This window comes from Chroicocephalus ridibundus, chromosome 12 (genome assembly GCF_963924245.1).
Source record: "Chroicocephalus ridibundus chromosome 12, bChrRid1.1, whole genome shotgun sequence".
Lineage (NCBI taxonomy): Eukaryota > Metazoa > Chordata > Aves > Charadriiformes > Laridae > Chroicocephalus > Chroicocephalus ridibundus.
The window spans coordinates 4908974-4932609 of NC_086295.1; the positions used below are offsets into that span (position 1 = coordinate 4908974).

General features: G+C 57.9%; 1 protein-coding gene across 1 annotated transcript; it reads right to left on the minus strand.

Moving 5' to 3' along the window:
* Positions 1–663: 663 nt before the first annotated feature.
* STK35 (serine/threonine kinase 35) lies at positions 664–19571 on the minus strand. Its single transcript, XM_063350316.1, has 4 exons — positions 19439–19571; positions 18471–19187; positions 12089–12836; positions 664–5221 (listed from the first exon to the last, which is right to left on the minus strand). Exons 1-3 carry the CDS (start codon positions 19569–19571, stop codon positions 12124–12126), a joined length of 1563 nt encoding a protein of 520 aa, XP_063206386.1. The 3' UTR covers positions 664–5221; positions 12089–12123.
* Between the last annotated feature and the right edge of the window lie 4065 nt (positions 19572–23636).

Consider the following 23636-nt stretch of genomic DNA (forward strand, 5'->3'; position numbering starts at 1 on the left):
TGTGCTTTTCCCATCACGGATGTCAGCCGTGGCACTGGGGGGCCTGGCTGGAAAGAGGGCTACGGGGGCTCCCAGCGGCTTGCTTTTGGTTTGCACATGTAGGATTTGGGACAGAGGATCTGCGCAAAGGGATTAAATATTTGTGGCTACTAAAGCGGCGGTTCTGCAGGGCATTTTCCTTGCTGGGTTTGCAGCCGCCTCCGGAGTGGGTGGCCCAGCTGGGCGAGAGGCTGCTCGCCCTCTTTGGCTCCCGAGATGCGGGGCTGCCGGGGAAGGGGGAGGACGGGGAGGCGTTTCCGCGGGCAGAGGCCACGCTTGCCTGCCCCGCTAATCGCCATGGCCTACTTGGTGTCTGCAGCGAGAACGGGGCTAATCCTAATCCGGGGCAAGGATAAAGGGCTGTGGGTGCCGCGTGCCAGGGAGCCACATTCTGGTTGGCACTGGCCACCGTACCTTGGTTTAGTGCCCCCGGCTGGGGTCAGGCCAGCTAGCCCAGCCCAGGCTTAGCTGGTCCGGCCCTCCAGGATGGAGCTGGGACCACTTTAGGGCCTTGGTCTGCCCACCGCTGCTCAGGGACTCCCCTTCCTTACTTAGAGACCAGCAGCACAGCTGAGGACAAACGCACAAAGCTCCTGTTTCAAGTTGTGTGTGGCTTTTCAACCCCATCAAATAGCTTTATTCACACAAACGCCCCTTAATTTACAAAGCCTCTGCCACTCATACACATCAGGGTATCCACAGTGTTCAAAGAACTTAAATAGAACGTCTCATACCAACCCAAGTAAACCAAGTACAAAAAATATTTATATAAACTTGTTCACACATAGGTCCTAGATTACCAGCTTCTGTGCAAAAAAAAAAAAAAAAAAAAAATACAGATTCATTTACTAATTATCATTATCTTTAGTTTGGAGTCTGGGTTTAAGCCTTCTGCTCTTGCTAGCTCAGCACTGGGGCTGCAGGGGGGAGCCCAGGGCAGGGCTGGGGCAGGGAAGCTGCTCGCAAAGCTCCTGGGTTTTGCTGGATGAGGGAGCTGAAGGCCCAGGGTGGGCTGGGCAACTGCTGGGGTGCCAGCCTGGGGACACCAAGCACTCCCGTGTGGTCCCCGCGAGCTCTTCCAGCAGCCTGGACATCACCCTCAGAGTGAAAAGCACTTGGGCAGACTGCAGAGAAATGGAACTTGTCAGGGTGCTGCTGGAGGAGAGCAGCTCCCTGCACTTTCCTTCCAGCTGTGCCCACCACCCCGACACCCCGCTCTGAAGTGTGAAATGCTTTTGGACACCAAGGGCCACACGCTGGGATGTGCCCAGTAACCAGCAGACAGCAGAGGAGCTGCTGGCGCAGTTCTCCCCACCACCAGCGATGTTCGCAAGGAAGCAGCAGCGTGAGCATCAGCCCCTGGATCCCCCGGCTCCCCTGGATCCGGCTCTACTCTCCGGATGCTGCCCCTCTGCCAAGCCTCGGACCCCAGCAGCCTGGCCGCAGGGATGGGAGGCTGCGAGGAGCCGGGGCTGAGCACCCCGTGCCCATGCTGCAGCAGCGTCGCTGAAAGGGGACCAGGACCCCCCCCGCCTCGCCCCAGGCGGCTGTAGTGTGAGGCTTGGGCAGCACACACCTGGGGTAAGGAAGGAAAGCAGCAATGGGTTTCCCTGCTCTCGTGACCTGCAGAAAGCCCCGGGAAAACCCATCCCAGTTCGTGCCCTGAAGCAGTTGCCCCATGACGCTTGGCAGGCTTAAACCCAGACTCGGTACTGCATACGGAGGAGACATACAATGCACACAACGGAGGATTTCCACGACGATGGTAATGCTTGTTTTAAGTCTTATTGCTCCAGAAAGGCTCTGGGAGCCTCTGATATGTGAAGGAGCTGGGTCCTGAGGAGTAAAGGAAGACCACAGGGGTAACTCTTATCTGTCACTAGCACCGCTGAACCTCAAAACACAGCAGCAAGGGGACAAGGGGGAGCTAATCTAACCCCTCTAGGCTAGAGCCACCTCTGCTCTCTCCTCCCTGTGGACTGAAGCTGGTCGGGAGATCCCCGTGACACCGGCACAATGCCGGCGGTGTCAGCCTTGCTGCAGGCTGGTGCAGATAACACGTTTCCCAATCCTCCTGAGGCTTGGCTTGTTCCCCCCACCCACCCCACATCCCTCTTGTAAACAGCGTAATCAGAAGTAAACAGTTTCATACAATCACTCCCCCAGCACGGGCACCGGCTGCAGCCCCACAAGCTCAGAGGGCAGCAGGGTTTCACGAGAGGGGGCTTGGCTCCCCCCACGCTGACCAGACCCCCCCAGCACCTGGATGCTCAGCTTCGCTGCGGCCAGAAAGAGATGGAGACAGCCTGGCCCTGGGCTGGGCAATGGGCTGCAGGCTCGGTGCTGCTTTCTTAAGCTTGAGTTTTCCCAGTGGCGCATCCTAATGCCAAAAACATCTACAGCGGAGGGAGAAGTTCAGCCTGTAGGAACTGGGCAGGAGATGCCCGATAGACCCACCTGGGAAGAAAAGCCTAAACATCCTCCACCCCACAGCACATGCAGGTTTGAGCTGTTCCCACCTTGTTCTAGAGGTTCTTGGTCTGGGCCAAAGTAACTGGGAGGAGAGATGCTGGGAGCTGTAAACACAAGGCAGGTTCCCGTATAGTCTGGGGAGTCGAGCACAAACAGCAGCAAAACAATCAGGGAGAAAGGCTCTTAAAAGAACAAACTAATCAGGGAAGCATCCACAGTAGCCGAAGGCTAGCAGCCCTAGCTCATTCTTGGAAGTGTTTGCTAAATCCTAAAGTAAGGCACTACGGTCTAGCTCACTAACATCAAGCTGCTTTAAAAACACATCTGCAATGCAAAAGCTGAGGTGGAGACGTGTGGTTTGAAGACAGCCTGAAACAGCGGTGGACCAAGAGGGCTGACCCTCCCAGGGCTTGCCTGGCCGCTGCCCGCCAGGCTCGCTCCTGTCCCCAGCTGGAAGCAGCGGTCCCGGTGAGCAACTCACTCACCACCTTCTACCTCCACATCCTGCGTTTCAGGCTTGGTTTCCACACGTGGAAAGGTCCCTTCAACCAGGATGTAACGCCTGGTGAGGGGCCCTTCCAGCAGGGAAAGCCACCCGAGCAGGGCTGGGAGGGTAAAGCCCTCTTACTGCACTGGTTCAAGCCAGGGTTAGGTTATAACAGTTGTTAACAGCCAGGAGCAAAGGCTCTGTCAGGTGGAGGAAGGATGGTCCAGTGATCACGGCACTAACACCGTACTTGTGAACTACAGGGTTCAGCTCTTGTCCCTCCTGCGGGATGCGGGGCTCTGCAAGCCCTCCCCGGGAGCCGGGGGAGAAACCCGCCTGCAGCCCCCTGGCACGGCCGCCACAGGGATCTGCTGCTAGTTAGAGAGAAACGAGAGCAAAGTGCTGCTCACAGCCCCCGCGAGTGCTCTGCGGGCAGGGCTGAGCACAGCGCCGGCTACCCAGCCCCAAACTGCTCCAACCCCAGCAACCAGCCTGGAAGGGGTCTGTACAGTCATGGTCTGGCTGTGGCTGGCCACAGCCCACAGAGGCATCTCTAAGAACAAACGAAAAAGCAGCGTGGGAACAGGGGCTTGGCGCTGGATTTGTGTTGTCGGAACCTTCACAGGTCACAGACTGATGGTCTGGAACCTCCTGGCATCGTCCTCCTAAAAGGGACCTGGCCTTCCTGCAGCAACAGCCTTAGCTTTGTGTCCTAGAATAGAGATGGGAAAAAAAAAAAAAAAAAAGATACCCCTCCCTCCTTTCCCTGCTTTAGCTCTGCCTTAGCCCACCTGAATTTCCTGCATTTCCATTCGTTCCTGTGAGGTCAGCAAAGTATACAAGGAGGTGCTGCCAGTTCAGGAACCTGATGTGTCAGTGATGACACAAGAAAGCTGCAGGAGGCAAGGAGCAGCTCCCACAGCCAGGGACGAGGGCGTCGGAGGGACCCTGTGGCCTCATCCAGCCCTGGCTGCGGTAAGGGCTGGGCGCCCGGGCAGCTCGTGAGCGGTGCTGGGTCAGCCCAGCCCACCCCTCAAACCGCCACCAGGTGGTTTAGCCTGATGAGAAATGGTTTCGTTGGTTCAGAACCTGCAGGGTGCGAAGAGGTGGTGCTTTACATTGCATTTACAGTGAGCAAAGTCTAAAGACCATCAACGCGGGCTCAGCCCTGGAATATTAGTGTTGCTCTAAATATAGGCAAGGAAATAGAGTATTAACTGCTCAGCCTGAGGTTCCAATCTCCTTACCTGAGCTGTACTGTAACCAAACCCAAACAGCAGCATTGCCTTTTGCTTCCTGAAGACAGTTATCTAGCAGGGAAAAGTGTTTCGCAGGAGGCTAGAATTCCAGCCTGTGAGCCATTTAGGCCAAACCTCCTCCTCTCCCGAGTACTGTTCTTAACAACTGAAGTTTGGCATGAAATGGCTCAGAGTAGTGGACTGCTTTCTGTTCCTTTTCTACAGAGACGATGTCCACCTGAAAATGTACCTATGGGCTCCCCGTTGCCCTCCGTAGAGAAAGACTGTAACAAACGTCACTAGTGAAATCCAGCTTGGGGAGAACAAAGGTCTGCCCGTCGCAGCAGCAGACCTGCCTTGCTGAATGGTTTTTCAGCTTGTTTATGCTACTCTACCCTAACGTCAACCGCTCATAGCCTGGGCAGCATCCACCTATTGAGAAACTGCCTGGCTATGAAATTATTTAGCTGCTTGGTCCAAAAGACTCACTTTCTCTAAAGCATTGCACGCCCGACGCAAACCCAGCAGTCACTTTGCTCCCGTTTCCCCTAGACAGAAGCAATACCTTTAAACCTAAAGTTGTGCCCAGCCGGACTCGGAGCTGGTGCCTGGCAGCACACCTCTCTGCCAGGATGCCAATTCCCACCTCCTTATGGAACCAGATCTTCTCTAGAAACATCTACCGAGTCTAAACGGCAGCCCAGGAGACACAGGGAGGGCTGGGCAAGGGCAGCTCTGCTTTCTGGATCTTGTTTAAAAGCCTTGTGAGCATGACAACTGCCAGCTCGTGCTCTTCTACGGGCCCCTGCAGCCCCCTCCCGCACTGCCAGAACACCTCTTCCCAACAAAACAAATTAACACCCAAACATTTCACATTGCCGGAGATCCTGCAGACCAGGGATCTTCTGTATCATCATCTTCCCTTATCTTTGCCTTCCCTTGTTGCACGTAAATAATGGAGATTATGGGTCCCTGGAAAATAAACCTGCAAGAAAAACAAGAAAGGGAAAAAAAAAAAAGAGGTCAGGTGTGTCAGCAGTTTTGTCCCAGTTACTACATTGTGACAACGTCCTGCCAGCCCTCCTGCTCTCACCCGACCCAGGCTGCAGGTAAGTAAAGCAAGCAGGATTGCTGGTGCAGTGTGCACCCTGCATCTCTCCTTTAATTCCCAAGCCTTAATTAAAGCATCATTTGAGGGACTGGGAGAACTTGAGATGAGCGCACGCCTTCTTGTTACATGGTCCCAAACAATGACTGCGAACAGCAATGTCTACGAACAACTGCTCCGGGGGGAAGGTGCAAAGGTAACCAGACTGGTGCTGGAGCCATCCGGCTGCTGGATGGAAGGGCTGGAGGACACCCAGTCCCACAGCCTTCCCACTGGTTCCAGTTAGCCCGAGAGGAGCATTGACACATCTCTCTACTTCACAGTGCTTTTGTTATCGATCCAGGCACTGGGTTCGGTTTACAGTCATTTCTTTCTCAGGAGTGATTCAGACAGCCCTGCGCAGAGCACGCTGCCAAGGTCAGTACACGCTTCCAGCCGCTCCAGTGCGTGGGCTGAGCTGGGACGGGTCGGCTGGGAGTTGAGCATCGCTCCGTATGCCCCTTGTTAGGGGGCACAGCCCCTTCCCACAGGGCTCGCTGCAGTGACAGCCTGGCTGGAAGGAGGATGAGCGCTACCACAGCACAGCTCAGCCGTGAGGGTCCACGTGATGTGCTCGCGCGCAGTGGCTCCCGATTCTCCACCGGGAAAGGTGGAACAAGCTGTGACACCGAGGACACCCTGCATGTGCGTCAGCAGCAGCTCGGGCTTCTCAAGTGGCTCTGCAAGAGGCGGTTAAAATCCATTTCGGTGCAGCTGACAGCAGAGCAGGATGGGTTCGCAGCGCAGCCATGCCACAACCTGCACTTGAGACGAGGATGCTCCGTGCCAGGGATTTCAGGGAAGAACAAGCAGATCTTTGCTGCGCCAGTCCCTGTTCTGGCCAAAGTCACAATGTAGAGCATCCCCCACGGCCCTGAGGCACCAAGGGTGCTGCACCGATTCCTCCACAGCCCTGGCACTGCACCCTCCTGCTCTCCCAGCTCACGGACGCAGAAACACCCAACTCTGCCCATAAGCCACCAGCATTTTCCTCCCAGTTTGTTTGCAATCCGGCAAACTCCCTGTGGATATCCCATCCAGCAGCAAGGCCGGACCCAGCAGAGGAACAGCGCATGTGCACGACATGTCACTTCTGTATTGGAAACAACATCACTCAGGGTGTCGCAACCTTCAGAGCGGGGACCAGCAGAGCTGAGGCCAGGGATTGTGCTGGGAAGTGGCGGTGATGGTTCGATGAAAGCTGGGACCCACCTGCCTGATGGAGGGACCTGGGGCTCTCCCCGCTGCTGTCAGCTCTGCCCACTGGCTCCTCAAGGGGGACGGGGCTGGAAGCCACTGAAACACAAACCTTCACCCCAAGGGGAGGACCTTGCTCCACTTCATCACCCCTCATGCTATGCACAGGTGGGAATTTTCCAGGAGTTACCCACAGCTTGATTTTTCCCCAAACTTGAGCTCTGAGCTCAGACAGTTACATGAAAAAAAAAAAAAAAAAATGGAAATGGGGGGGTGGATTTAGCTGCCCCCTGCAACAGGGACAGATCCACACTGGGGTGTACGGCCAGGTCTTCTCCTAACTGGGAACGAGCGAGGGACTCCGCAGAGACACTGAGCGACGGAGCAGCGGGAGAGACCTGCTGAAGAAAAACTGCCACTGCCCAGCAAATTACTCAAATCCCTTAGCCCTAGGAAATCTCATTAAAGAAATCCATGTCTGAGGAACACATTTCTGAAGGAAGAGGCTGCCTCTGGCCTCCGCTGCTCAGAGCAGCAGCCGGGGCCACGGGCACGCTGCTTTTCAAGAGAGGTTAACCCGGAGATGCCGCCTTTGCAGGCTGCGATCAGAAAGAAAAGCCTTTCTGTTTGAGAAGGCAAAGCTTGCGAGAGGCACCCCGATATCAGGTCGAGGACAACAGCGCAAGGAATTTTCTGGAAGATTTCTCCTGTGGCGCAGCTTCATTAGCAAGTAGGGCAGCGTTCCTGTTTGCGCTTCCCCGGAGTAGGAGCGTTTTCAGGGAAAGCGCTTCCTTGAGCAGCCCCGAGCTCACAGCTCTGAGACAGGAGAGCTCACTCCATTGACGCACGTTGTTTCAGGGGCTTGTTCAAGAGCTTTTAATCCCTCCACTGATGCCACTTATAGTTTTAATCAGCTCGAATTGTTCATTCGGCATCAGCAGGATATGAACCAGCAGCCCATGGAGTCCTCAGCCAGCACCTAAGGAAGATGACACCAATGCGTGGGTCACGGCAGAGATGGGAGGTGGCAAGGCAGTCTGCGTGGCAGCAAAGGGAGAGATAACCCAGCACCTTCTTGCGTTAATCACATTATCGACCCCTGCGTGGGAACACAGGGTACGAGAGAAGGGGGCTGAGTGCCAGCTTTATCTCCTAAATTCTTCCTCATGCTTTGTACGTACGTTTGTGACGCACTCCTTGGGAGCTCCCTTAAATCCAACTGCAGTGGCCTCCCCCGGGAGGGAGAGCGGGGTGACGGCGAGCAAACGAAAAGACTAACACATCTGGCCAGAGGTGACGTGATCCAGTTCATCCTCAGGGCCCTGGTTCTCCCCAGGTAGAGTCACCGCTGCCCAGAAAGGTGTCACTACTCCGCAGGGTGGCCCTGCAATGCTGCACCCGCTGCTATGGCCAAGAGGAGGAACTGACCTTGCTTTCACTGCCCCGTGGCTTGTTTTGACCGTGCCAAGACTCACAAACCACACCGAAACCACTCTGAAGTCAAAGCCAACACTGAGAAATGAAACCACTGTCCTTTTCTTTGACTTGCCCACCTGTTTCTGGCCAGCGGGGTCAAGGCACTTTTACCGCATGGTAGAATTTGAGCTGAGTGGTATTAACAGACAAGACTTAACTGGATGCAACGGCCCTACTTGCTGACAGCTCACCAGCACAGGCACTGCCGATGTGCGTCCGATCCCTGCCCTCCAGCTCTGAAATTCTGTAGGACAGCAGTTTATTAGCGGTGCTCAGGAGCGGGCACAGCACCAGCGAGCTCTCGCTGGGGACAGACACCATCACGCAGAGCCGACGAGCTTGTTCAGCATCAGCTCCCCTTGCATTTTGAAAACGCAAAGAGGAGAACAATGCAAGTGCAAACAGTTATTTCCATCTGAAACTGGAATGATCAAAACCAGTGAGAGAGGAGGAGGAGGAGGAGTGCTGGAGGGAACCAGGCTGGTCTCGGCTGTCAGACACCTTTCTGCTGAAGGCAGCCCCCGAGATGCTGCAGTCTGCACCACACCACACGCACACATTCCTGCCATTCACCTCGAGCATCCATCCCAAAATCAGACCTACTGTTTCATCCACAGTGAAAATATCATGGGATACAATCTACCAGAACAAGCTGCCTTCTACACCAAGCACAACCATTACAGTTTGATGTCCTACATGATTAAAATGACAAAGTTTCTTAAATGTAGAATTCTGGGCAATGCTGCCACTTGCTCCCCATGTAACCCCCTTATTGCTGTGGCCAGGACCACCAGTGCTACTCCAGTGAGCAGCAAACAGCCATGTGCTCTCGCTGTACCTCGCTCCTCAATGACTTATCTAAGAAGTGCTCAATCCACACTGCACGAACTCCCCAATGTTAGAGGGTCCCACCAAAGCAGTGTCCACTGGAGGCCCCTCACCTGCCCTGGGGAACTCGCAGGGCAGCTACAAAACATGCAAAGAAAAAGATGTCCAGGAAAGGAGAGAGGAGAGTCATCCCAACCTTCTGGTACGGACAAGGAGGGGTGAAATACTCCTTAGTGTGCGGTGCAGTCACAGTGCTGGGCAATCACACGGCAAACAAGAGACCATCAGCAGGTACCCAGCACAATCCAGCCACTCCCAAGTTGTACTAGAAAGGCTTTTGTCCTCTTTGCCCAAAAGGCATGCTTTTGGGAACAGTGATCTCTCTCGGGCTTTAGATAATGCCTGCTGCAGAAGGTGGGGAAGCACAGTGTTCAAATAAGAAAGAAAACCTTTGTTTTGCCCAGGAAAATGCTGCCCACCTCCGCTGAACCTACCACCCCAGGGCTACCAGCAGCACTGGGGAGAGGAACATGGAGATGAGCAGGCTTGTCTCCACCCCAGCAGAAACCCCCCCAGACACCCTGGTGTCCGGCAGAAACCAACCCAGAACGCTTTTCCTGGCTGAGAACTGACATTTAATGTCTACATTTTGGCAGGGTAACAGAGCACAAAGCCTGCCGACTGGCAGGTGCGTGCAGCATCTGTAGCAGAACTAAAGGCTGGAACATGAAGCAAAATCAGAAGAGGTCAGCAGCATACCAAAGAATAAGCAAAAATCTGTTTGCCTGGGTCAGGGAGGGTTACAGTTTTCCAGGTTATGACATGAACCAAGGCTGCGCAGGGTCTGAAGCTGTCCTGGGGAAGAAGAACCCACTGCATGACCCAGCAGCCCTATAAGCTACGTGCCAGCACCACAATTAAGTTGGTAAGAGGTTACTTGAGTTTCTCGGTCAACTTAAATTACCTGAGAGCAGAATTCAGGTTCAGGTCCTGCTCTAAATCCCATTTTAAGCTTCTCAAGCGGGTTTCCGATTTAAGATTTGCATTTAACAACAGCCAGAGGCAGGCTGATTTGAATGCACAAATCCACAGACGCATCAGAAAAACCTTATAGGAAAGGACACCAAATATTCTGCTGCCCCATAAACAAGCCAGAGGAATTCTCTCCTGACGCACAGCGCAATGCTCAGGGTTTGTGGTGAACATACGCCCGGCGCCGGGTTCCTATCTGGGCCAAGCAGCCACGCTATGTATGTATGCCGGGTTGTGTTATACAAGTGCATCCATCTCTGCTGCAGCTGTGTCACTGATCGGTGCAGACTCACGGCTGGCTCCGTCCTCGGATGGAGGTGGGGGGGAGGTTTGCAGAAGGCAGCTGGGTTTTAAGCAAACAGCCCCGGGGTAGGACTGTCCCCTCGGTGTTTGTTATCCCTGCATGTACTATTCTGCAGATATGCGCAGGATGAATTTTCCCCAGAGGGCACGGGGGTTGCATAACTCAGCAGCATCGTGTCAGCACAGAGCGATGGCAGATGGCGGCCGCAAACCCCGACCCGACCCTCTGCCACGCAGCAGAGCCGCTCCGGACAGCCAGGGGAGACCCGCACCTCGCCCTGCGGCACGAGGTGGGGTGCCCCCGCTTCTGCCCCTGGGACTTTTATCACACCCATCTCAAGGGCTCGCATTTCTGCGGATTCACTCCCCCACCCTAATCCCCAGCCCAGACTTGCGCTGGGACCAGTAACGAGTCCCAGCCCCAGGCAGAAGCAGTCGCATCAATTACTTGCACCGGAGATCTTAGGGGCGCTAAATATTTTGTGCCGGGGTGCGGAGGGGATTGTTTGTGGACCAGTTTGGACAAACCAGCAGTGACAGAACTAGACCTAGCCCGTGGGCCTTTCCATTTCTATATTCCTATTCCTCTGCAAACAGCACAAAGCTCACCTGGGCACACTCATAGAATGGTTTGGGTTGGAAGGGACCTTAAATATCATCTAGTTCCAATGCCCCTGCCACGGGCAGGGACGCCTCCCACTAGACCCTCTTCCACATGGAGAGGGGATGGGTAGCGCATCACTTTACATAAGCTCAGGAACCCTCGGATGGGCAGCAATGAGGTTTTTTTAGCAAAACCTGCCCAAACATCCCCACCACCCTGCTGCTGGAGGCTCACTCTCGGGAGCGGGCCAGGCACACAGCCATCGGCTGCAAGCCAAGTGTTTGCTGGTTAGGGGGTTTGCTGGCCAGGAGAAACCCTAGTAACAGCTCCTGTTCACAGACTGCTTTGCCATGCAGGCAACACCTCCCAGTCCTGTGGTGTCACTGGCTAATGACACCACATCCCTGGGGATCCTTGCAGACCATGTGTGACTACCCTCAGGACCAGGATCTCTGAGCTTGGGACTATTTAGGAACCGAGATGGTGGGGGGGAGGAGGGAGGGGACTCTGCTTGAACGGAGCTGAGCTCACTCTGAGCACAACTGTTTTGTAAGCTTCCTTCCTGAGCAGACACAGGTCTGAAAAACACAGATGCTGGCGACCAAAGCATCCTACTGGGTTTAGACAACTGCAGTTCACACCAAAGGGAAGTCCTGCCTTTAGCAAGGAAACGAAACGAGACGGACCCACGTGCCTTGTAGGTGAAAGCAAAGGGAACAGCTTTGTCTGCGCTGAGAAGGACCTGCCACTCCACTCAGTGCCTGCTCATCGAACCAGCCGAGCCCCGAGGCGTCCCGTCTGAGTCTCAGAGGGGAAGGGGACTGTGCTAGACAGCAAGGTGCTCTCACCACTGACCGCAGAAGTTATACCATGCAGAAGAGGCGGCAGAACTGGCAGCTCCTTCCCTGCCCCTGGGAGAGACTGAGGTACCCAAAGCTGATGTCAGAGGGTGCTCGCGGCATCTCTACGCCATGCACCAGCCCGTCTCAGCCGCTGGCCAGGGCCTCTTGAGGAGCAGGGCTCCTACACAGCCCTGCCAGGCCTTTGGGGAGCAGCAGAATGTGCAGCTGCTAATTCTGTTTCCCACCTCTACTTTATATTTGCAGTAGAATAGGTGGGAAAAAAAAATAAATTACGAAGCAGTGCTCTGATGAATCACTATAGAAATAGCTCTGGGAACATAAAAGACTCCTTTGTGTCACTACAAAGTGCATTATCAGGCTGGTGCAGCAGACAGAATAATATAAAAACTGCGGATCACTCACCCAGCGGTAAAGCACAGCAGTGCCCTGCCCTGAATTTAAGCAGCACATGTAACTTGGTCCATTCTGGTTTCAAGCTCAAAGGCATCAGGTCGATCCTGCGGGTTAGCAGCCAACATGTCTTTCAAGAGCTGCTTGATCCCCTCAGACATGGAAGTCCTGCGTTTCTGAGGGATGTGCAGCTCCATCTTTGGGTTTTCTAGCAGCGCTTCCCCAACAGGCACAATCTCAGTCCCCTGTTTGATGTAGGTCCCCAGCAGCTCCTTCTTGGTCTCCGCGTCGATGAAAGTTATCCTCTCGATCATGGCCCAGATGATGATGCCGAGGGCGAAGATGTCGGCCTTGGCAGTGTAGTGTCCCTCCCAGACCTCGGGCGCCATGTAGAAATCGGAGCCACAAGCCGAAGACAGCCAGTACTTGTTCACATTCACATTCTTGTTCTCGTGCGCGCCCTCCTTGCCCCGAGCAGTCAGGCCGGCGCAGACCTTGCTCAGCCCAAAGTCGGCCACCTTGAGAACAGGGGTGCCGGACTTCTCAGTTATCAGGATATTGTCTGGTTTCAGGTCCCGGTGGACAATGTGGTTCTTGTGCAGGAAGGCAATGGCGCTGGTCAGCTGCAGCATGAAGCTCTTGTTTGTCGCCGGGTCGGGTCTTCGTGAGAGCACATACTGGTTGAGGTCTCCCCCTTCGCAGAACTCCATGACAAACCAGAGATAGCAAGGCTCCTCCGCGTAACCCAGGATCCTCTCACCTAACCAAAAGGGACAAAAACAAGAGAGGGTTTTTCAGACACATTGCAAAATGTCCACACTAACTCAGCGCAGGCAAGGAACCGGTCTGGTTTACGCCGATAGTGAAGGCCTTAGGAATGTGAGCGGGACCTATCGCGCTGCAGGGTACCAGCAGTGATGCTGGCGCTGCTGTGGCTTCAAGTGCTTTAGGATCCTGTTGAGTGTCACACACCAGCACCACGTTTATTGCCTGGGAGCCAGCTCAGGGACCTGTCTGGAGCAAAGTGCAGGCGTGCGAGTGAGACCGAGCACACGTCTTCTCAGTTCTTTGCAGGGAACTCGGGAGCAGAGGGTTATTTTCCTGTGCTACCATCAAGCAATTCTCCCCAAGCTCTGGAAACCAAAGCAGCAGGCAACTAAAAGCACAATTAGCAGCAAGTCTACACCAAAAAAAAAAAAAAAAAAAATCATTTCTGCGTGAATGCCAGCTGTCCCACCTGAGCTCCGCTGCAGGGGGCAAAGGCTAGCTTATACCTTATGTTTTACTAGTATAACTGCAAGTGGGGAGTAAATCACACCCCTTAACGCTGTGCGACTACAGCCTTGCTAACAGCAGTCACACCAGTGTCACAGCCTTGCGGCACTCGGGCGCTTTTTAGGCTAAAATTTGCGCGTTTAAGCGTTGCATTTGCGCTAGGGGAGCTCTGCCACTTCATACAGCTTTCGCTAAGTGCCAACAAGTCTTTAAAGAGCAGAAAATTGGAGGCCCAAACAGTAAACGTGTAAGTGCAATCTCAGCCGCGCTTATGAATATAAATGCTGCCTCGCTCCTTAGCGCTGCTGCTCAGTATTATGCCCCCCAACAGCTTCCTTCCTTCACCAGACGTCTCATCAAGCTCAGAGCGTTTCACGTCCAATTCATCGCATCCTGGTTTTACTCCACAACCCCCCTGCCGAGGCAAATCACTCTCTTGCACATAAACTAGACACGTGGAGAAATGCAATAGCATCGTATCGGCTAACGGGGCTGTGTCTGCCGCCGGTGGTCCCCAGGGCATCCTGGCATCGCGATGCGATGCCAGGATGCCCTGGGGACCACCGGCGGCAGACACAGCCCCGTTAGCCGATGCCAGGATGCAAATCCTGCTGGCAAATCCCACATCACCTGCACAGAGCACCCAGCTGACAGGCAGAGCCTGCACACACAACCAGGGCGTCGTTTTGCTCTAGGAACTGGGGTTTTTTTCCACCCTCAAGCACCATAAGGGAGAAGCTGGAGGACGCCACTCACCCCTGCCACAGTTAACAAGTCACAGAGACGAATCCAAGTGTTTTGAAAGCAGTTAAATAACTCCACCCATTTGACAAAGTTGGGTTTTGTTTTAGCAAAGCCCTAGAGAGCATCCGGGAAAGCAAACTTCCAGCAGCAGGTAAAGCCAATGACTACCACAGACACCAAGCCCAGCGCCTGTGCCTGCAATGGTCAGTGATCAGTGTGGGTGGGAATATTGGTTATTTGCACAAACAGTCTGTATCCATGGCTACTGCTATGGAAATGAAAGTCTGCACAACAGAAAGATTTGGCTGCACCTCCCTGCCCTCAGCAGAAGACGAAGGTTTGGTCTGGGGGATGGGAGGGACCATCAACAGGCTGGAGACGTGGGGCACTGGGTGCATTTTGAGGCATCAAATGAGACACCCAAAGTGCTGGAGGGGGGCTCAGCACGTGATCCCAAGCCAACTGGGAGCAGCCCAGGACAGCTTGGCTCTGGAGACCAAAACACCAACGAGGAAAAAAGCAGGTTCTCTGGTGCAAGCCGCCCTTTGGTGAGACTAGCATGACAGCATGGAAACGGGAGCAGAGACCTTTGCACAGCCCCAGCTCCCACCGCCGCTGCCACCTTGGCTTTGCTAAACCCCAGCGCAGCAGGGCACCTTTGCTTTCCTGCTCCCGTCAGCATCCATGTAGCCCCAACACGGGGAGTAGGAGGGTTTGGGACTTCTCAGCCAGGAACTGCCCCACGACGAGGAGCACGGCAGTGCCCTGTGCCCACGCACGGCCAGGAGCATCAAGCCAGGGCACACAGGTGGGAGGGTGAGAGCATTCACACGGCAGTGCTGCCCAAAGCCCCTTCCCACAAGGAATCAGCTCAAACACCGGCTCACCAGCAGCAAGGACCTGCTGGCTCCAACAAGCCGAGGTTTGTTTTTAGCATAACGAAGCCTCTGATTAAAAAATTGGCCCCTGGAGGTCGGCAAGCGCAGGGAGGACGCCCCTGACCCAGCAGTAGCTGCTAGCACCATGCACTTCACTTTGGGTGGAGCACTGCTAGGAGACGCTTAAGCCAAGAGTAATATTTCCTCATTTTCTTTCTATAATCTGAAAGTGTTTTAGTTGTTAAATCATCTTCCTGCCTTCAAAACAAACACTTTTAAACATAAAGAGCTGGCAAGCCGCTTCCTAAAGATGAGATGTTAGCAAACTGAAGTCAAGCAGCCCAGAGCTGAAGAGATGCAGACGACAGGCTGGACCTGTTCTCCGTCACGAAGGGAGCATCCCCGCACGCTCCCTGCCCAAACACAGGGCGGCACACGCTAACCTCTCCAAACCTGCAGCAGCCCTCCCACCACCTATCCTGGGAGCTCATTAACACCTTGTTAATTTGCTTAGCATCGCAGGGAAAAAGAAATAATAATCTAAAGACAGCAGAACCAGCATCCCACTGCCGTGTGCAACCTCTGACTCCCTCTGCGCAAAGAGGCTGTGCCAGAGAGATGAGAACCAGCAGCACAAAGCCTGGGTGCTCGGACCGATGGTAACATGCGTGGGCGACGCCAGGGCAGCCTGCGAGCGCGGCTGAGCACCGGCAGCGAATTGCTGTCACCCGTGGGTGACAGTTAGGAAGCAACGCCCTACATGGGTTCACTTAAGGTAGCTCCCTCACCTGCCATGGGTTAGGAAAAACAAGAGGGGCACGTGGCTGTGCACAAGCCCCAAAAATGTGTATCGGGGCACCAAGCACGTTGCTCAAGGACACACCTCTCCTCCAGGCTCAGTGCTGGGCTTTCAGCTTCCTTTTTGCACTCTGGCCTTAAATTTATTATTCCACTTCTCATTAAAATGATGACGGTTCAGGCTCCACGCTGTAGCCGAGACACGACATTGCCTGGTATCCCGACAGTTGGGCTCCCGATCCAGAAAGTCTCCGACTAATCCCCCCCGCCCCGTGCCCTGAGCCCCGGCGCGTTGGCACAGCATCTGTGCAGGCCTGTAAATAGCCCAGCTGCGGTCGTGCAGAATGGCACGGCAGCACAGCTACGTGCTGGCTACCTCGGCTGGAGTGACAGCACGGCGGCTCCACACACGCAGCCCGTGCGCTGCGGATAGGGAAGGAGAGCGAGCAGACCTGGGAGGCTCATCTAGCTCTAGCTTTTGTTCTGAAAATATTTATCGGTGCCATATCAGACTCAACGCTTGGGAAGGCAGCAAGCACAGCCTCTGCCCAGCAGAGCACAGCCCGGAGGGCAGTCAGGAGGAAGGCAGATGGAGGGGAGAACACACTCTGGGTTTGGGAGTGAAACTGCTGCTCTCTGGCCTTGGGATGGAGAACCCAGCTCTGCTCCCCTCTTCAGAGGGCTGCAGCAGGACTGGCGCAAGCAAAGCTCTCCCCACGGTAGGGAAGTCAGGGGGCTCTCTCCCCACCTAGATGGGAGGCATCTATAGCTACCCATGAGCTTTCCCCGCAAGCCATGCCACGCTGCCTCTTCTCGGGGTGTGCAACGTGACAAAGCGGGGGGACAGGGAACTCCTACATCTGCCAGAAAGAGCTTGAGTTGCTACAGCTGGTCACACACCCAAAGGGAAGAGTTGGCTCCTCTCCCGGCGAGTTGTGCCCGTGAGAGCACATAAAGGAAGCACCCAGGCTATACAGAAATTAGGACACTGCCCTTCCTGGGGAGGCTGCCGAGGGCGGTTGTGTGTGGAGTGTGAAGGGAGAGCAGGATCAGGTCTGGACATGTCCCCCCAGGAGTGCAGAGGGAACACGGAGGGCAGGGACAGTCTGAGAGACAGAGCTTTGCTCGGAGATGGGTTTCAGCAGCCCTGCATGAAGTCTGTGCCTGGCACAGCGTTTGGAGGCTGCCTACGCTGGGAAGCATGGGGACACTGAGCTCCTCAAGGAGCAGACACGAGCCCTGGCACACAAGTTCGGGGAAGGGAGGGGTTGGGGTGAGCTGGCTCTGGCTGCGACAGGTTGGGGGGCACGAGGGCATCGAGGATACAGGGCTCTGGTATTTTTCCACATCTTCACTGCACATTGGCAGAGCTGGGTCTGACAAGCAGCCAAGGGAGCAGAGGGAGGGAGGGAGCATTTCAGAGATGTCACCATCACACTCATAGGCTGTGGCAGGAGAAGGTGACTCCTGACAGCCCCATGATGCTGCTAAGGGACCCCAGGGGAAGACGGGGGTGTCAGCCCAGGCTACAGGCACTGGTGCTTCCAGGGCTGTCCCCAGAGAGGCCACAGTGTGGGGGGAACAGGGACAGGAGAGCACAAAGAACAGTCCCAAATCTGTAGGACCGGTGCACGCAGGGCACCATAACGGGCTGCAGCCTTGGGGTGCTCAGAGGAGATGGGACTGTGCACCAGGTGGAGCGGGGGAAGACGTCCCCTTGGTGTGACTGGGGCAGAGACCAGTGAAGGTCCCTGAGGGACATGCGTGGGCTGTGGCACAGGTCAGGATAGCGGAGGGAGCCCCAGGAAAGGGGTGTAATGGAGGAGGAGGAAAGCGCTGGCATGGGGTGCAGGGAGGGCTGAAGGCAGCACACAGGGATGCTCCCCAGAGCTGGGTCTGAGTCTGGAGGTGACAATGGGGTCCCTCATGAGGGGGAGCATGGGGCTGGGGTGCTGCAGAGGTGCAGGGCACAGGGAGGGACCCCACAGGCAGGGCACAGAGATGCTGAGGCGCAGGGTCAGGACTTAGGGAAGGGTGTCCCTGGGAGGAGCAGATGGAGGAAGGGGAGAGAGTGGAGGGAACACACAGACAGAGCCCAAGGGCATGGCACTGGGCACAGCCCAGGACAGGTGACACTCTGCAGGGGTCCCAGGGGCTGCTTGGGGTGGGTGGCAGCAAAGAAGGGTGCTGGGGCAGCAGAGGGACCCTGTGGGGGAGCCCTTCAGGGACAGGACCCAGGAGGATGATGGGAGCAGCAGGGAGCACACCTGGGCAGGTACCACTGCACTGTGGAGGGACCCCCAGGGCTGGCAGGGGTGACAGAGGAGACTGGGATGACCAGAGGTGCAGTGGGGGGAGCCTGGGGGCGGTTATACTGGAAAAATGGTGAGTTAAAGTGGAGGGAGGTGTGTTGCGAGGGTGGGGGGGGAGCTTTGGGTGCTCCTCTGAGGGCAGAGTGATGCCAAGGAGGGATGTGAGCAATAGGGTGATGCTGGGGTGCAGGGGGTGCCTGGGAAGGGGGGGGGGTGATACCAGTGGTATCCCAGAAGTTACCTGGTATGGGGGCATCAACGACAGCAGGGAGGTGGCAGACCCAGGGGTGGGGGTGACACTGGGGGTGGGGGTGGCATCCAGGGAGGATGACCCTGGGGTGCCCAGGAGGGTGCTGGGGGTGGTGTGTGCGTGGGAGGGTCGGGTACCTTTGAGGGAGGTCTCGACGAGGCGCAGGTAGAGCTGGCTGCGCTTGTTGCCGTGGCTCATGCGCTGCCCCAGGCCGTGCCGCTGCAGGACGCACTCCTCGAAGCGCACCACGTTGGGGTGCTGCCGCCGGAGGCTCGTCAGGGCCCAGAACTCCGCCAGCGCCAGCTCCACGTTCTCGGGGGCGTCGCAACGGATCCGCTTCACCGCCAACCGGGCGCCGCTGCGGCCCGACACCGCTTCGTACACCACGCCGTAGGCCCCGCGGCCGATCTCGGCCAGCAGGCTGTACCGTGGAGCCCCGCCACTGCTACCACCGATACCCGGGCCAGGCCCCGCCACCACCGCCGCTGCCGTCGCCGCCATGGGGCCCCGCCGCGCTGCCCGCCGCCGCGTCGCCCTTTGTGTCCCGCGGCGGCCGCCGTCCGCCGGCTCCATGGCGCCCGCCGCCGCGCGCGCCCCCCCCCGCCCCCCGCCCGCCGGGGAGCGCGGAGCCGGCGAGCGCCGCGCGGGCGAGGGGGCACGCGCCGCCGCGTCGGAGGGCGGAAAAGCGCGCCCTGCCTGCCCCTTTAAGCGCTCGGCCAATCGCAGCGGGGCGGGACGAACCACGGCGGCGGGGGGGGGGGGGGAAGGGGAGGGGGGGCGGCGGTGAGACCAGGACTGTCCCACTCCCACCCCCGCAGCGGCGGGGCGGGTGGAGGCGGCGGCGGCCCGCTCCCCTCACCCGGTGTCCGGTAACCGGGGCTCCGAGCCGCCCGCGCGACTCAGCGCGGCGGGGGGTTCAGCGCGGCGGTCGGCCACCACTCTCCCCCCCGCCGCCGCCGTGGTAGGCGCCGCCCCGGTGTAAACAGGCCGGTCATAGGGGCGGCCGCACTGCGCCGCTGCCGCCGCCCCGGCCGAGCCCGGGCTGACCTCGCTTGGCACGGCGCGGGGAAGGCGGGGCGGGATGGGCCCGGTTCACGCGGCTCACCTGGGGCCCAGCGGCGGGCTCCGGGCCGGGCACTGTGGCGGCGTGTTAACGGGCGGGGCGGCGGCGGGATAAGAACGGGGCTGTGCGCCCTGACGTAACCCCTTATGTAACGGCGGGGGTGACCCGCCCCCATCCCACCGCACCGGGACGGTCGGTGCGCCGGGAGGGGGCGATGCTCCAGGGGGGAGGGTCGGTACACCGGGAGGGAGTGACGCCCCGGAAGGGGTGTCAGTACACCGGCGGGGGGTGATGCTCCAGGGAGGAGGGTCGGTACACCGGGAGGGGTGTCAGTACACCGGGAGGGAGTGACGCCCCGGGAGGGGTGTCAGTACGCCAGCGGGGGGTGATGCCCTGGGGAGGGGGTGACGCCCCGGGGGCCGTGCGGCGGGAGAAGGCACCCGGTGCACCGGCTGTTGGGTAGCCGGTCGGTGGCCGATGCACCGGCGCCATGCAACCGCACTGTGAAGGGCGGGCGCGGAGCTCGGGGGCGGTTTGCGCCCCCCGGCAGCATTTAGGGGTCCCTCCCGGGCACCGCACTCGCTCTGTCGGGGACGGTGCGACCTCCTCCGTCCCGGGGCTCACCGGGGGTTTTCCAGCTGGAAGTTCCCCGGGAAAGTTGCTGAGATCCTGGAGGGGCATCACCCGTGGGACAAGAAATATGTCGGTCACCAAACGCGGGGCACAACGACTGCCGTGCACTGGGACCCTGCGGGGCGGTGGTGTGTCCCCCAGGATGGCCGTGTCCCCCGTGAGTGCGGTCCCCTCTCCCCACTTGGCCTCATTGCTCCCGCAGGCAGGTGGCGTGGGATGGCTGTGTCCCCACACAGCTTGTCACACACACCGTCCCCAAACTGCTCTTCACCCCCTGGCTGGGGACCTCACACGCATCCGTCCACCCTGGGTGGTGCGGGGGGGGGCTACTCCTGGCACTGGGATGCCGGGCTGCGTGCTGCTGGGGGTGGGCAACTGGTGGCCCCCAGGTTTTGGGGCTTTGCATGCTGCTGTGCCGCTCCCCATGGGGTGGAAGGGGGGGGAATGGCAATACCCTAACGTGTTTTTTTTCCAGACTCTTCTCCCTGTGTTTTCCTGCCCCCCACGCGGGTGACGTGAGTGGCAGGCGCTCTGCTGACGGTCAAGGAGAGCATCCTCAGAGCCGCTTTATGGAGGAGCTCGAAAAATTACTGCTTTCTTGACTCATTTCTGAGGCATGTGCCTTTTTGATCACGCAGTTGGGCTGCATCATGCTGGTGCGTCCCCCACAGAGGGGGACGGAGACCCCCAGAACCACTGGCAACCCAGGGCCCGACGTGCAGTGTGGGTGATGGCTCCCATGGCGGGGCTGACCCTCGGTGGCAGGGCGCGGGCTGCAGCTCCTGCAAGTGGTTTGAACTCAATTTGCTTTTAAATGCAGCCGCTTCACCTCCCGAGCTTGGGGATGCGGGGGCCGTGCCGCAGCCCCGTGCTGCCGGTGCCACTCGGCAGCCTGGCACGATGTGTGCCGGCGGCGGGGACGATGGCAGCAGCGTGACTCGCTGTGTTTACGTGGGCTCTGCTTTTTGTACCGGTGTTGAGTGGCCACTTGTGCCTCCTGCCAACGCTGGGAGGTCACCATGTGCCCGCACGTGTGCCCGCATGGGCTGCTGTGCTGTGACACAGGCAGGGGCTGAATCGGCTCCTGGTCGCACACCGCTGCTGTGCCTGCTGCCGCATCCCCCGCAGCAGTGACCACCCCCTGCTCTGCGCTGCCTGCCTGGCGTCTGCCTCCAGATTGTCCCGGTGCCACCGCCGGAGGTTTGCCCTGCTGCTGTCGTGGTCAATCGGAGACTGCACGGCTCCTGTGGGCAGCTGGGAGCAGACCCCCAGGTTTAACCCCCACCCCGCAATTCTCCCCACGGAGTTGTGGGTCTCGTGACCCACAAAATGCATCCCTCAACCTGCAGCCCGGCAGCAGCCGCAGGGAGCCCTTGCTGCCCTGTGCCCACATCTGCCCGTGAAAAGGCCACCTCCCGCCTTGCCCGTGGCAGCCTGGTGTCACTTTAGGGCCAGCAGGGAGAGTCAACATTTTGGGAGTTTCTGGAAAAGCCCCGTCCCACTGAATAGAACAAAGCTGATGGTGCTGCAGGAACCGCAGTGGAGCAATTGCCTTCCTGTGGGGTGCTCCCGCTGGCAGCGCTGTCGCGGTCCCACTGCTCGAGGACAGCCCAGGTGGCTGGCATTGCTCATCCTGCCCGTGGGGACAACTTACCCCCATCTCAGGACGGGGAGCCGGGCACTCTCGTGGCTGCGGAGCCAGCGGTGCCGTGTCTGGGCTGGGGGTGTCGGGGCAGAGCCGTGCCACTGCCGCGGGTGACGTTACCTGCCGTTAACTCCCACTTGCTTTCGCGGGAGCCTGGTACGCACGCTCGTCCCCCTCCTCGCCAAACCCGCTTTTCACTCACGTAGTTAAGAAAACTTAACTTTTCTATTACCGCACATTTCTCTTACCCAGGTGCTTAATTACCATTGTCCCAGGGAAATGTCAGTGTGACTCAGAGACAGTTTCCCATTAGGAAACGGCAGATGAATATTAATTAAACTTGCTGGTGGGTGGGCTCGCTCCCAGCTCCTTTCCCGGGGGGATCCTGTCACCCGCCACACCTGCCCAGACCGCGACCAGCCCCGGGGAGGACCCTCTCGCCCGGCTCAGCACATCTGCGGCACACGTAGGAAATCAGACGACTATGCTCTGGGGACAGGAGTAACTCGACCTCCCTCCCGGAGCAGAGAGAATCTGCCCTGAGGAAGGAACCTTATTACAAATGACTTTTCTCTCTGTTCCTGTGGGGTTTGCTCTGTCTCCAGAAGCGCATCTCCCTCCGGTGCAATTACCTTGGATGGGGAGGTGGCTGATCCCTGGGCTGTTGCGCTCCAGGGAGGTGCAGGTCTGCTTTTGAGGGGAGAGCTGTGGCCACCCTTCTCCCCTCCACGTTCCTTGTCCCCAGGCAGGCACCGGCCTTTGGGGTGATGCTGTTGCTCTCACCCGGAGACGTGTCACGGCTCCTGGACGGAGCCATTTGCCTACATAACAGGTTGGACTGGGGAGGCTGGGTTTTAGGGAAGGATTTTGAGGGGTTGGGAGGGCTACTTGGTAGAAATAATGGGTTTTGGTGTAAGAAATGCTCCTCTGCACCGTGTCTGCGGTGCCCACAGGACCGCTGGTCCCGGCAGCAAGGGTTAAACCCACTCTGGGGGAATGCCGGCAGCCCCCAGTTGAGTGTGTCTGTGGTGGTTTGCAGCTGCGTTTTGTTCTCCTCGGCTTTGTTCTGTGCCTGCACAGCCCAGCACACTCCACAGCGAGCGGGGGGTCCGTGGCTGCCCTTTGCTCGTGCCCCTGCAGGGCCTGAGCCTCTGTCACCCCTTTGCCGCAGTGCTGCTGCCTCCCGGAATGGGTCCCACGGGGGACATCTCCTCCATCATCCCTGGGGAGATGCAGGATGCCCTGCATCCCTCAGTCCCTCCGTGCCGGTACAGCCCGGGTGAGCCAAAATCCACCTCCAAGCAAAAGCCATGGGGTCCCACATGCTTTCTGGGGAGCAGAGCCTGGCACCCCAAACGTGGGTGCTCGTGGAGGTGGCCACCACCTTTGGGAACAGGGGACCATAGGCAGCTGGCGCAGGCTGCCCTGCTTGCCCAGCTGCATCTACTGGGTGTCCCATGGAGGGTCTTGGCCATGTCAATGGCCCCCGCACCCCTCGGTGGCACCGGGAGGGCTGAGCAGGGGGCACCAGGTCCGGCAGCTGGTGTTCAAGCTGGGGAGAAAGGCAGGTTGCTGGGAAACATCCCTCTTGAGCTCCGATAAAAATAGCTCCGTCTTCAAGGCGAGAGGACGGGGCTGCGCTGCCGGCAGCATGTGGGATGCGCTCACTCCCTCCGGGGCTGCAGGAGAGAGGACGGGCGGCCTGGCCTCGTGGGGTCTGTGCCCTGGACCCCCCCACCAACCCCGCATCTCTGTTGGGACACGGTGCAGGGGGGACGGTGGTTCGTGGGCTCAGGGGGGGTGCCCTGGCATTGCCCAGCGCTGCCTTCCTTCACCCCCAAATCAGGCTTGGAAATGTGTGAGCAGGACTCAGGGCTGAGTGGGGACAGCGGTGGGGGGGTTGTCTCTGTCGTCCCCTCCCCGCTTGCCCTGTGGCTCATCTCTTTGGGTTTGTCCCCAGGA